At 38.6% G+C, this 15,140-nt stretch overlaps 1 protein-coding gene across 2 annotated transcripts in view; it reads right to left on the bottom strand.

Annotated features, from left to right (window-relative positions):
* ANK3 (ankyrin 3) overlaps positions 1-15,140 on the bottom strand; it is a 517,804-nt gene that overhangs the window by 14,038 nt on the left and 488,626 nt on the right. For both annotated transcript variants that reach the window (XM_075216346.1, XM_075216345.1), the window contains 5 exons: positions 11,903-14,437; positions 6,263-6,337; positions 4,960-5,091; positions 4,215-4,361; positions 412-1,081 (listed from right to left, as the gene is read on the bottom strand). In XM_075216346.1, coding sequence (XP_075072447.1) covers positions 412-1,081; positions 4,215-4,361; positions 4,960-5,091; positions 6,263-6,337; positions 11,903-14,437 — 3,559 coding nt within the window. The remainder of the gene's footprint in view (positions 1-411; positions 1,082-4,214; positions 4,362-4,959; positions 5,092-6,262; positions 6,338-11,902; positions 14,438-15,140) is intronic.

Genomic DNA, 15,140 nt, shown 5'->3' with positions numbered 1-15,140 from the left:
TATTTGGTAGACGTCAATAGGGGGATAGCATCTGATCATTGATAGAAAAGTTACAATGGGTGACACCTCAATACACGGGCACAGTAAATTCAAACAAACAAATAGAAACATAATGATGGGCACCTTTATAGATAAATACCTAATAAATCGTAAGTCGAAAATTAATGCAGACGCCTATCAGGATTAAAATCACTGGTCAAAATATCCCGGACCAATAAGCTCTCACAGGTAGCTTTTGTGTTGCTCATCTTCTTGTCCTAAATGTCTAACTGTATCTAATTTTATGAAATTCCACCATCTTCATTTGTACAACAATTCATACACTGGTTTTAGTATGTAACTACCTAAATGCAATGATCGTTGTTTTATTTATTTATTAATTTATTGTACAAGTAATAGCTGGTCACATACCTGTCATCCAATCTCTCAAACAGCTCATTGTTGAGTTTCCGCTCTGGTGTTGAATGTTCCACATGGATGCTTGATGCTTCCGTGTGCCAACCTGCAATTGAAGACATTTCTTGTTCTGCTTGTTCAACATTTTTGAGGATGGCCTGCACCTTCTCCTCAGTCATCTCCTCTGACTCAACCTCTTCAAGATGAAGATGTTTAAACAGTAATTTAAGCCTTTCTTCAGTCATTTCCTCCTCCTCAGGACCAGACGTCTCTCTCTCATCCTGCTCAGTCTCCTCTCCTCTGCCAATCTGCTTTTGTTCATTATATTGAACACACTTTTCCACTTCGATGTAGCTACCCTCATCTTGTGGCTCGTCGTACAATTTATAATCTTCAAATTTCACCCGATGAATGGCCATTTCATAAGAACCATCCGGACTGTGAATTAAATGATCAGGTCTGCTGTCATCTAACGATGTGTCTTCAGCGGCCACTACTGGTGGAGCAGCTGAAATGTCCCCATTTCCCTGTGGAGTTACTAACACATCACTCAGTCTACTAGGCGTTCTAAGGGGTGACTCTACACTAGAGTTATCGCTAAAGAAATCATCTTGGTGGAGGGGGGAGGGAGGTACATAACGCAAACCAGTGGGAGTTTCCAGTTCCACTTGAATAGTTGGATAACCTGAAGAAAACAGTACACTTCAACTGGATGAAATGGATTATGAAACATCAATAATAAAGAAATAATGATGCAAAGCATGCACAGTGACATGAGAAAGTATAATGAATGAATATATGGAATAGTGGTAACGTTACACAATTGTACGCTGGACATTTTCCCACATATTTAGTTTCTTATGCAATCATATAAAGCAATAATAATGATTTATTTTGTTTTGGCTGTAGTTCTAAATTTATTCCAGTGTTTCTGGAAACTAAATCCTTACATGCCGACACTACAGGTTGCTAGAAGCTCAACATTCATGCCATGCAGTATTATGGAAGAACAAAATTAATTCTAAGGGGAGGTGGCAGAGAAGCATAGGAAAAAGCCAACTATAAGAATATCTCAGGCACAGGAAGGACAAGTGGATGAGTAGAATGTGATGAGTAAGGTGATCTCGGAGAGTGAAGAGAGTTCATGGACATGGGTAAGATCAGAAAAACTGACCAGGGAGAAAAGAAAAAGAAAACAAAGTAAGCAATAAAACACATACATAGTTTACAATGATAAGAGTCATGTTATGCAATGGATGGACAGTACGATGGATGCTACCTTCTCTCATATTGATGCTTCCAACTAAAGTCTTCAGTATCTGTTAAAGTAACAGAGAACTAAAACTAGGGTATTCCTGGGAGTATTTATACAGACACGCTTGTGGTTTCTGGGATGCCGGAACTGATAAAGCCTAATTTGTGGTGTGATTATGGTATTTATATGGCCTACTTTAGGATATGTCTTTTTCAAAACTTTCCTTTTCCCAGGGACCACATTTTCTATCCCGGGGGCCTGAATCAAATTTCCTTTCTCAACATAGAAACCAATGCAGGTACCATACTGTCAAGGCCATCTCTTCCCTTCATCATTCTACTGCTTCATTTTACTACTGCATTATGTAAAAAAACTTCTTATTTAATATATAAGATAGTATTGTTATTATTATTATTATTATTATTATTATTATAGTAGTATGCTGCTTCCAATAATGGACTCCTACTGCAGCTAACTGCTGCCTGTTCTCACACAGACTATACACAGTACACTACACCATTCATATTTTTACTGTGTTCATTAATCAGCTGCCTGTAAGCGGATGTCAGTTTAAATAATCATATGCAAACTAGAGTATTCCCAAGATACAATCTTTAAAAGAGGAAACTTACAAATGTAAGGAAGACAGATCAGTTAATGAAGTTATTTAAAATCTACTGAAGCCATTGGCTTGCAGTTACAGGATTGCTAAAAAGCTGTCTGTATAGGTGACTACGCTTGGACATAAGTCAGCCCTAGCTTCAGAATTGTACATAACAGGATAGTGAACACGTTTATCCTTGTAGGTGAATTGTCAGACTGTTTTACATAGAGAGAGCAGCAGTCGTAGTCTGGTCTTGATGAGGTGTGCAAGATTCAGAGGAGAGACGGGAACAAACAGTGTCCAATCATAAGAAACGGCAAAGGCTGATACAAGCAGGAGATCTAAGGAAATTATATGAGTCTGCAAAAGAGGCTGTGCATTTCACATGCATGTTATTAGGATAAGCACCATGACATGAAACTCAGAATGAAGATCTGTATTTATAGGGTGCACACAATCACATTGTATTATAAAAAAATAATAGATTTGCTTTGATACAGTGACACAGATAAGGACCCCAGGAACCGATGCAGAATCTGAGAGCAGAATCCTTTGCTTCTCTATTTACAGATTATAGGGGTCTTTCTAGTTCTGAATTCCTCAGGGAGGGCTGTGCATTGATGTTAATGCAGAGAGTTCCACATTTAAAACATTCCAATAATTGCTAAACTGTCTTTACTTGTATTTCTATAATAACAAAGAGAGGGAAAGAACTAAGAATCACGGATCCAGTATGTCCTACTGGAGTCGCATTGAAGCCCTCAGTGTCCCTGGTGCAATATATCTACTGCTGATATGCCACGGCTTTGATACGCCATCAGGGCAGTTCTTCCATGTAGTGTGTGAGCAGCCCACATCATCACTAAACCTCTCTTTAAACGTAAAGGGTTCTAAAATTGTAGATATATTAATTGTAGTTTAACCCTTAACCCAGGGTTTCCCAAACCCAGTCCTCAGGGTTCCCCAACAGTACAGGTTTTCCATATCTCCTTGCTGGAGCACAGGTGTATTCATTACTGACTGACACATTGTAACAGATCCACAGGTGGTCCTAATTATGTCACATGTGATCCGCAAAACCTGCACTGTTGGGGAGCCCTGAGGACTGGGTTTGGGAAACCCTGCCATAACCCATTGCATCGCATCATCTCTGTTCACCACCTCTCACTCCTGCCTATAACACTTCGCTTGTGCTGCTACCCACTTATGGAATTTCCACCTGCTCAGATTGTCCCACGGTCTTCAAATCTTTAAATGCTCTTTGAAAATCCATATCTTTATAACAGCTTACCCTACTCCCACCTGTACTATCCACATTACAGCACCCAATCTGTACTTTGAGGTACACTCGCTCCTTTTATCTCAGCTGTGCCTTCTTCCAATTAGAATGTAACTTCTCTTATGAGTAGGGCCTCCTTACCCTTTGTTTTCATGTCTGCATTAATTTTTTCTACCTTATATGTTCCCGTTTATAGGTATTTCCTTTTATCCCCACTGTCCAGCGTTATGGAGCAGTGTGGCACCATAGAGGTCAACGATAATAATAATAATATTAATAATATTGGCATTGCCAGAGAAGCAATGAGATTATTAATTTCTGCTGGGGAGCTATGATGTGAATTATCCTCTCAGTGCAACCAGAGGAGATCTCATTACCCAATGTCTACATACTGTGGTAGATTACCACTCTTGGACCCTAACCAGGGGTTCCTGCATCCCCAACTTACATGACATTGTCTAGAGTCATTCAGACATACTTTCTCTTTGCACTTCAACAGCTCTTGAAGGTTTTACTGTAGTCAACTTTCTGAACCCTTGCCTACAACAGCAACCTTCCTCTTTATGCTTCAATGCTGACAACAAAACCATATACTAAAGCACAAAGCCTTCATAACTGTATCAGCTTCTCTCTCTGCAAACCCATTTAATATCTACATAGTTTGCAATCTACGTGTTTACCATCAACAGTGGGGTCACCGAATACATTGTTGTCGTCTGCAAAACTTCTGGTGCCGCTAATGTTTCCGTAGTCAAAAATCGGTCCCTCCAGCAACGTCACAATATCTATTCGATTAATTTTAGTCAGGACATTGGTTAAGGTATCAGCTAAAAACACAAAAAAACATACGTTACTGATGTTATTAAAGGCAAGCATAAGGTAAACAATACAGATATATATACATATATATATATATATATATATATATATATATAATTATATATAATGTTGACCAGTACATCTCTTGGGACATACTACATATTTGCATAATGGGACTTCAGTTCACCCACACCTGGGGATCCCCAGGGCCCCAAACATATTGGTACATGAAGATTAAATGTCTGTTTTATCAAACTGCTTGTAATATAATTTGGTATAATACACAAAATATGTTAATATAGATATAAATAACATCTGTATGAAGTCAGATCACTTATAATGAGTGAGTTCTGATGCCATCACTTCAGTGTTCATTATGAAAACTTGTGCATTAAAAGACATAACACCCCCTACAGTAAATTATGACAGATATTATAAGTCACCCCTGGGATCTGTACCATGTATAAAAGCACTGGGTCTATGGCCTTGTGTCTGTATATGGTCACTGAACTCCTCAGTGACTTATAGTATCGTTACAACAGAGGGTACATTATTCCATATATTACCTACCATGTAAACTAAAGGGTACATATGTACAATACTCACTTGTTGCATTCTTTCCATCTCTTATAACCCATTTCTTTAACAATATAAAGCTTTGTGTAGTCAGGGAATTTGGGTTCTCAACACGAATCTGATTAATTTCATCAACTGAAAAGTTCAGCTCTCTGGCCAGTTCTGGAAGAGCAGAAAGTTACTTAAACAATAAAGAACAAACATTCACAGGTCCATTATGCCCTCCTTAGACTCAATTTTTTCTCTTTTTCCAACCACTCTCAGACACCTACATATCCCTATTACCACCCACTTATTTGGCTGGAAGACCCGAGAATGACCAGACTCTGACCTTTCTTCCCCTGCTTCTGACATCTCCTTGCACATAGCTTTCAATGTAGAGATGCTTGAATACGCTACATCAGTAGAATGACACACTAGGGGCTAGATTTACTAAGCTGCGGGTTTGAAAAAGTGGGGATGTTGCCTATAGCAACCAATCAGATTCTAGCTGTCATTTTGTAGAAGGTACTAAATAAATGAAAGCAAGAATCTGATTGGTTGCCATAGGCAACATCCCCACTTTTTCAAAACCGCAGCTTAGTAAATCTAGCCCTAGGAGGAGGTACGGGCAAAATGCTGTAGGGCACCCAGAGGAAGGTTGTTCATGGATCCTCCAGTATAATAAGGATATGAAATTCAGGTTCTGAGAGGTAAAATCGGGAACTGCTATCACAAAAGATTGGGTGTGGAGCTGTATTACTGTGTAATGTACACAGGTCCTCTTACAGAGGACAAAGGTCAATGTCCTTTAACAGTGAATTTATGTAAACTTATTAACAGTGAACTGGAGTGAATTTATTAAAGTAAAACATTGTTATAAAAATATATAAAATTAATAGCATAAGACTTGACATTTTTATATAAAAAATTTAGGATGTATAATAACAGTAACTGTCAGCTAAATTGTCAGTTGCATTGGTTTATTACTCAATATTTCCAGTGATACTGCAGCGCGAGTGGCCAATTTAGCAAATGAGAAGACTCCTGAATTTCTAGGAGTTCCCCCAGCAGAGCAGTGCACCCTTCCGCATCCTGCCCACTTCCCTAATGAAGTGGTTGGTGGCGGGGCTCATTATGCGATATACAGCAAATCACATCATACTGCCCCCCCCCTTCCCCCCCACTGTATAATGCCGCAAATTACGAGGCTTAATTATGCACTTTGCGTAGCCACGCCTCCCACACTGGGCACTAGGATTCTCCCTCTGGGTTGCTGCTTCTTGGATCTTTCTGTGTAAGATCTGTAAGCATATACAATTCAGAAGTGAGTTAAAAACCAACATTTTCATACCTGTCCAACTAAGTCCCAAATGATCAGCAACTATTGCCATCCTTATGTCCGTGCGCTCACATGGACTCTGAGGACCTGTAATTTACAAAGGAGCAATTTTAACAACATTTTGTTACTTCAGAAAGTGTGTATTGGACTTTTAAGATTGTCTAGTGCATCTATTGTACAGAAGAACAAGTGTGTGTGATCTGAAAAAGAAAAGGTTGACTATTACAGCTTGTACTTTTGTATGTGTGGAGAGTACAAGTTTAAGTATGTGAGCACAGTAATTGAATGGCAGTAGACATGCTTGGTGAGTGTATGGGAGGCAAGTACAAGTGTTGCAACGTGTTGCCCCATGTGAAGGCTTCATTCATGTTATAATAATGGGTATAGTGTGATTTTTTTCAGATGTTTTGCATGCTTTTCTAACTAACTAAGTGTATGTTTTCTTGAAATAAAGAACAAGTAGTGTGAGACAACAGACACAGATGACAATGGAAGAATGGAAACTAACATAGGTCACTCCACAAGCAATCACGACAGGTCATGCACTAAGGTCAACAAGTCGAGAGGTTTACAAACTAGGCTGGATTTCCACGATGCGAGCTATTACAGCTCCAGAAACCTGACTGCCTTTATTCTCACCAGTCCTCCTACTGCTCCTTCTCTCACTGTCGGCCTTTTCAATCTTTGATTTTAAAGATGTTGCGTCTGCTTTCAAGTCTTTAGCAGACCTCGAAGTAACGGAAGGCTGGGACACTTGGGTGGCTTCAGATAATGACGTATTTCGCGATGTACTGTCTTCATCATCAGAGATCTCAGTCTGCAACTTTTTCTCTTCATCAGACAAACGATCCACAAGCTTTAATGTCTCACCACTAATTCCCTTAAAATATTCAATAGAATGTTTACAAACCTCACTGAACTCATGTTTCTTTACTTTGGCTGCTGAAGTGGCACTGGACATAGATCTTACCTTTACTGGTAATTTTGAACTAGTCGGTTTAATAGCCTCCTTCTCTAGCTGTGCTTGCTTTTGTTTAGGTGTGGCTTTTCTTTGTATGGGTGGATTTACTCTATTTATGTTTTTTACAGGGATTTTAGATTTTACTTCTGCATTTGATATATACTCCTGTCTTGTGTCTTTCTCATTCTTAATGGGTAATTTTCTTCTACAAAGTGTCATGTTTGTATTGCTAGTTTGGTTAGTAACTGGCTTTACAGATATGGCTTTGACAGGTAGTTTAGACCTTGGTCTATTCCCTTGTGAATCTGCTAGTTTCTGATCACTTTTCTGGATTATTCTCTTATTTTTTTCAACATTCTGATTGGATGTCCCCAGTTCTTTCCCTACATTAGCTATCGTTTTACTAACTTTTTTCACAGACTTGGATTCACAGTCCTTACTAAGTACCAAATTTATTGTGTTATTATTTACATTTAGAGTGAAAGAATCCAAGTTGTTGTTATTGTTATAGTTTTCTGCCTGAAAATCATGTATTTCTATGTGACTAATAATTGTTTCACTTGTTGATGTGTTTGTCAAAACAGTCTTGCTATCATTATCTAAATTCTGAGAATCTGGCACAGACTCTACTTTATCTGCTACTTCTCCAGTGCCATCTTTCTTCGCGGTCATTGTTGAGGCAGATATGCCCATCTTTATTGGCGTGCGCATTTTAGGATCAACTTTACAATTGGTAGTAGCTGCTGGTTTTTCCAATGAATTATTAACATTTGTTCCATCAAGACAATCTCCACTTCCCTGGATGATGGTGGCATGTTCAACTGTAGTTGTCTCTACTTGTTTTTCTAGGATGGGATCTACCAAGATGTCCCCTGACTGTGGAAGTGTGATGGCAGTAATTTTGTCCCCTTCCCCCTTGTCCCCTGACTTCCCTTCAGAATTATGCTCACCAATCTGAAAAAATTGGAGTCTTTCTTCAACAAAATCCCTCTTGCTCATGTCAATAGCACCACTGCGAGTCATCTCAAACATCTTCCCTTCATGAAATGGGAAGGGGTTGGGCTCACTAGTTGGAGTACTTTCATCTGTAGGTGTTCTGGCTGGCGTTGTGTCTGGTGTGGTTGCTTGCGAGCGATCTTCTACAGCAAGACTAAAAGGCTTAGGGTCCTCATCTTTGGATTTGGTTTCAAACACATCATCATCTCCTGCTTTACTGGACCAAGGATCAAAGTCAAGGCTCTTTGTAGCCACCGTTTTAAAAGGGGTTGCAAACTCTTCATCCACTTTGTAACTAAAGTATGTATCTGGAAAAATTGGTCTGTCGGGATGTCTTCCTTCCAAGGTGAAAAATTGTGCCCCTTGCTTCTTGTCACCTGAGTCAGTATTATTTTCACTGTCTGATATTTTTCTACATGGCTTATACTCCTCAGTTACTATTTTTTCTTCTTCAATAACTTCAAGTTTACTTTGGCTGAAGCTACGATCACTGTGTTTCAGAACACCTTCCTTAGTCCATGGCTCCTTTTTTATTTCCACTTCTTCAATTAGTCCAAGTTTAGCATCGCTTTCAGTCAACCCATCGTCTTCATCCTGCAAATCATAGCCATCAAGAGAATCTATCTCAGTTGCATCAGTATCATGTGAGAATTCTGCAGTGGTTGCTATGGAACACTCTGTAATAGATTGATCATTATTACCATTCTGTTCAAGGTCATTAGATGATGTATTAAAGCCCATGTCTAATTCATGAGCTTGTTTTGGAGGACAAGGCTTCCCAGAAGAATACATTTTTGTACATTCTTTTACTTCTTCATCTTTCATTTTGAATGTATACTTCTTAATAGCAATAGGTTGGAGAATTGATTCATCATCGCTTGAATCACTGAACTCTAAATCAGGGGGAACAGGAGATGGTGGTTGTACTCTTATTACTGGCTCAGCTGAAAGAAACTTGTCCTGATCATCTTGTAGATTAACTTCGGTTAGTTCCATTTCACTGTCAGTTGAATTTTCCAGATTTTTTTTACTAGAGTCACTGTGCTCAGAATCAAGAGGTGGTGGAGGAGGAAACTCAATATATGCCACTCTATTGTCTTTTGTTCTCTTGTTCAAGTCTGTGCTAATAGTGACTGGTTTTGCTATATTAGAATTTTGGCTGTCTGGAATGCTTTGCTTAATAGATGGTAGTCTGACTATTTCTTCCTCCTCCGACTCTTCAGAGACTTCAGGTATAGGACTAGGCTTTCCTGGAATATATGGCATTAGTGAGTCAGGGGTTTTAGAATTAAACTCATAACTAACTTCCTCTGAACTAGGTGTCTCTGGAGTTAAAGGACTTTTTCCAGAGCTGTCTATAAATGACACTTGTTCTAAGGTATCATCCTCAGGGCTTCCCTGAGGAGATGGTGGTTGTTTTTGTGGTTTAATAGTAAGGAGTGTACCTCTTGTTTCTTGAACTGTCCTACTCTCCTGGCTAATCACCTTTTTAACACCTCCTTGTTGTACCTCTTTCTCATATTGTTTTCCTACTTGTACAATACTGACATACACTGGTAATGTTTTTATCTCTTTTAATGCCTCTGTATGTGCTGCTGAATAATTTTTGTCTAAGTCCTCAAACGACATAGATTCAGCTGAAAATTCTTTTGTAGGACTAAACTCTAAAGAATCTGGGGACTTAACAGGGGATATCTCAGTATCTTCGCTAGTAGGCGATAACCCCAGGTAATCCTGGGCCTTACTCAGTAGAGCATCTGTACGCCTATTACTTTCATCTGTGACAAATTTTGAATGCAGAATGGCAGGCTTAATCTGCTTAATTATAGGTGATGTAGCTGTTTTATTAAATTCACTTTCAAATTTTGATTGGTTGCTATGACTGTCTGCACTATGACATAACCTCCTGTCTTCAGTGACTCTAACAGGGATGTGTGATACACTTGTCCCTTCCTTCTTGTGCTCATGTTTTTTCTCATTGGTATATCCTACATCCTTTCGAGCAAGTTCTGTGTACAAAAGTTTTTTTGAAGGAGATTTAACGTAACTTTCTTTTATTTCTCCTGTGCAGGATCCATTTCTGGACAACGTTTGTTCTTTATCAATGTCATTGTTTAGTAGATGAGACCCATTCATTTCGCTTTCTTTTTCCTGTATGAAAACATGAGTACGCTTTTCCTTTTGTGTCTTCTGATTAGAGGCACTGGACATCTCCCATGTTCTATAAATTTTCTTGTCTGGGGAAGCCAAGTCTTTAGTGCCAGATGCTACATTTTCTGACTGTTGCGGAAATTGGTCCATTAGTCCTCCAATTATTTTATCAGTTTTTTTATCTAAAAATCCACCACTGTTTTTAATAATTTCTTTGAATTTGGAACATTCCTCATTAATGGCTTCTGTAATTGACTCATTGAGCAAAGGTAGCTCTCCATTCATTTCCTCAATGGTCTTTTGTTGTTTATCTTTTGCGTGAAGTTGCAAAAATGGAAGCGAACTGTCCTGTGGTTTTTTTACCGGAATTTTTGACGGAGACTCATGTTTTTTTTCTTCCTGGGAATTGTCCTTATTTTTAAGATTTATACTTTGCTCAAATTTTAATTTAATAGAGCTGAGTTTTGATTGTTTTAGCTGAAAGCCAGTTTGAGTAACTGATTGCTGGCTGTCTGCCTTGTGGTCAAACACCCTCTTTTCAGGACTGCAAGGCAGACTTGTTGCTTTTCGGTCATTGGCTAAGGTGATGCATTTTCCATCATGCATAAATTGGTGAGTTTTAGTCCAGTCATCACTGGAAGTTCTAAAATCTGTAACCTTTATTTTTTCTGGACTACTGTTAGTAGAGCTATGACCTGAATGATATTGTTTACCGTTATTTTTTTGTGGTGTCTTCTCTGGTGACTGAAGCTCATCATTTAGCTTTTCAGTTTTGTCCCGGAAAAATTGTGACACCTCTGTCAATTTTTCTTCTGCCTCTTTAACAGTCCTGACCACCCTGTCTTCATATAATAGCTTTTCTCTACCCCTGTCTAGCCTATCCTCAGTAAATCGCATCCACATTGCATGTTTAGGGCTTTTAGAATCTCCAGCATAATGCAACACTGTAACTTTATCTAAAGAGTCATCATTAGACAATTTACCTATGCCATTTTCAGTTACGTCTTTATATATTTTTGAAAGAATTTCCTTTTTAGGGGTAGTGGTCACTTTTTCTCTGCATTGTCTATCGGGCCGATGGAAGTCAGATCCAAGAAGTAAAGCATGCTCTGTTACAGACTCCTCCGTGTCATCTAGCTTGTCCGACAGGAGCATTTTCTCTGCAAATCGGTATGACTCCCCTCTCAATTCTGATAATTCATCATCATGATATTCTATTGAATGTTGACTCAATAATTTTAGTGTTTTGTATGAGTCGTCTGATATAAGTTGAGCTGAACTTGGACGGCTGTCTTCTTCTTGAGATACTGGTGTATTTACTCTCGAAGATTCTATATAAGACGGCAGTGACTCTTCTGCTGTCAATTCCTCTTCTTCTGCCTGCCCCTGTTCATCTGAACATGGAAACATCTTATTTCTTTCTGTTACCATATCTTTGATGTGGAAATCTCCCTGACTTAAATCCCTTTGATAAACATACATTTCCTTCTCTGGATGTTTTTTTGTTTCTCTAATAATGACTTCCGTAGGTTCAGCTTGGTTACCTTTCTCAATATGGACCTCAATTATACGCTCCAATTTTGGTTTCATTTTGTTGTCCCTTTCAGCATGTTGTTGTGAGTTTTCTGTACACTTCTGCGTATCTGAAGCTACTGACGTTTTATATTCAAACAGGCCTGCCAGCTCTTTAGATGGATCACGGCCTGACTGGAAAGCTTTCATTATATCATGAACAGACATGGTTTCCTCAATCCTTTCAGATTTTTCAGCAGCCGGAGAAGGATGATAAACCATTCTTGTTGTCGTTGTTATATGAGTTTCTTCTTTAACTCGTACACCCTTTCCCAAAACCCCTTTGTGGTCTTCTTCATCATTTCCAGCATTTAGCTGAAACGCCTTATTTGTTACTTTCATGGATCCAGGTGAATTTTGCTCTAGCTCCATAAATGTTTTATCGGATTTTAACGATGGACTTTCCCCTTGTTCGGGGTCTACAGCCTCTCCAGCTGATGGCTCATAGCTCCTTATAACATGAACCACTTCAGTTCTTGTTTCTGTAATTACTGGTGGGATAGGTACATCATGAAAAAGTGGTTTTGGACCAGTGCTCTCAGCACTTTGGGGGGCAGATGGAGTTTTTTCACTTCTTGTTTCAAATCCACTATCAGACAATGGACTTTTATCCTGCTCATGTTGTGAAAAATCATCTGGAGATTCTAAAATCATGTCTGTTCCATAGACAGAGTCTGCAATTTTGCACAGCTCTTTTTCCGATGCCGATGACCTCATTGATGATGGTGGCATTTTAAGTTTATGGTCATGTAGAGCTATACCTGGTTTCAAAACTCTTTTTTGTTTCTCTTCCCCTTCTTTTTTACCATCATCATACTTGTATTTCAGGTTTGAAAATGTATTACCACCAATGTCATTAGTTAAGTAATCAATCACTTTTGTTAAGTTATAGTCCTTTTCAGATAAAGCTCTAGATTTCAACTCTGCTCTTTCTGGAGAGTATAATGGTAGGCTTCCGTTGACACACTCTCTAGCTTCTTCAAGTTCCTCTCTACTAAATTCTACCCATTCGTCTTCTAATGACTGCCCTTGATCACATGAAGATGCCATTTTTTCCAAGAAAGCATCTTTTTTTAAAATTTCACTGACTTTCACCAAGTCCTCTTTTACTTTCTCTACTATTTTAAATGGTTCTTCATCTTCAATTCTAACTTCTTTAGTTAATTCGGAATTAAATGGTTTTTCTTCAGAAGTGTCAGTTTGTAATATTGCAGTCATTCTTATCAAGTCTTCTTTCATATCTGCAACATCTTTCAAAATCTCCTGGCTTGAAGATAACGAAGAGGTAGTAGATAACTTGAGCGCAGCAGGGGACAGAAACAAGGATGTTTTAAGAGGTGAGGCGATTCGACTAAACTGGTTGGTGGTCTCAGTCGATAAGTTTTTTGATGGTGTCAAAAGAGCAGCAGCTGACTTAGTCAAGGATGCAGACTCAGTCAGTTTTTTTAAGGTTGGCTCTGACAACACATTTACCACAGAATATACCGGTACTGTTAATGTTGATGATGTAACAGATGAGGTAGTAGAGGACAATGATGACCTAAAAGAAGTGTAAACTGCACCAGAAGGGGGAGCTCTTATTGTCTGAAAAGCCGATGTTGTTGATGCAAAAGACTTGAGAGGTGAATATGATACTTGTGTTGTAGTGGGAAGAGAATAACTTTTTTCAGCTGTATCAATTGTTGTGCTAACTGAGGCAGTTGCAGATTTCGTAATTGCTGATATTTTGTCTTGAAAATTGACTGCCGAGCCATTGATATAATTTGAACAGAGTGGGTACTTTAGTGGTGATGCAGACCCGTTCATTAATCCGACGTCACTCGGCCCATTCCCAATCTTTAAAGTTGAAGAGAGAGAAGAGGCCATGCTCACTTTAGAAGGAGTATTGACAGTGGGAGAAACCACAGATTTTAGAGGAGAAGATGAAAGTGACCCTGCAGAAGTAATGATTGATTTAAATGGCAAGCTTGATGAATACATGTTAATATTTGATTTTGGGGATGCTGGGGGTGTCATTGTAATGGATGATCTTTCTAAAAGTGAACCAGCGGTGGTCACTGGAGAGGTTCTGGAAGTAAAAACGGAGTTGGAGGATAATCCCTTGAAAGCTGGAGCTTCTGCAATTGTAGAAGTTCTAATTGGTGAACCATTTGAACCTTGGATTGTATATGGAGACTGTGTCACAACAGTTTTTATTGGTGAAGCAATTGTCCGAAATGATCGTATTGGAGATGCTACATCGCTAACAGATTTAACAGAAGATGTAGTAGAAGCTCCTAGTGTGGATTTTATCGGAGAAGCAGAGGAGACAGACCAAATTGATTTTAATGGGGATGCTGATGGAGTATTAGAGGAAGAGCTCGACAGAGAGGTAAAGCCTGATTTAGTCTGGCCAGGCACTGTAATTGGTGCAGTTGTCCATGACTGATATGGTCTTGATTGAAAGCCTGGCTTGTATGAATAAGTAGCTGGTAAAGTTCTTGTTGGTGCCGTGTTCCGATCGAGTTCTTTCACGAGTAAAATAAAATTAAATGCAAAATTAACGAAAAATGATTGAAAAAACAGAGAGACCAGAGAAAAAAAAATTGGTCAGTAACGATTATATTATTTCAAAAGCAAGTACAACTGTTTTCATGAGTCAGGATGAAGGTTATTGTGATAATGAGCGGGCTAAAAATAAAGGGGGGATGGGGGGCTTTTTTGTGAACATAAATTAAGCTGTCAACATAAGCAACATAAAGTGAAAACATAGAGCAGAAAAAAAACAATGAAAGACAGAAAAGACAACACATGTAAAAAGGACTACAAAACACACAATGCTACTCAAACTTCCTATTGACTTTCTGATGTGCTGATATAGAATAATACAAGCTGTATTGTCCTGCCTAATACAGTGTAGTTGTGTAGAGTTAGTGTTCAGAATTAGTATTGTCTTTTGCGCTTTCTCTGGTTGCCCCATTATGACACACTGTCAATTGAAAACAATATAAGTTGTAAACATGACTTTTTTTTTTTTTTTTTATAAGTCAGAACTTTTCATGCAGATTCCGGATTTATGTATGTGACAGGCAAGTACAGTGCAAAAATGTGGATAATCTTTGATACGTTCAAATATATTTCTCTCCCATGCAGAATGTAGGTATAAGTTGCACAATCACAAAGCCAATAAGGTCAGATTTTTTCAAAATCATTTTTATTTTCTTGCATTTT

The sequence above is a fragment of the Mixophyes fleayi genome, chromosome 6 (genome assembly GCF_038048845.1).
Source record: "Mixophyes fleayi isolate aMixFle1 chromosome 6, aMixFle1.hap1, whole genome shotgun sequence".
Lineage (NCBI taxonomy): Eukaryota > Metazoa > Chordata > Amphibia > Anura > Limnodynastidae > Mixophyes > Mixophyes fleayi.
The sequence above is the reverse complement of the archived record's forward strand: the minus strand, read 5'-3'. Positions and strand labels throughout refer to the sequence as shown.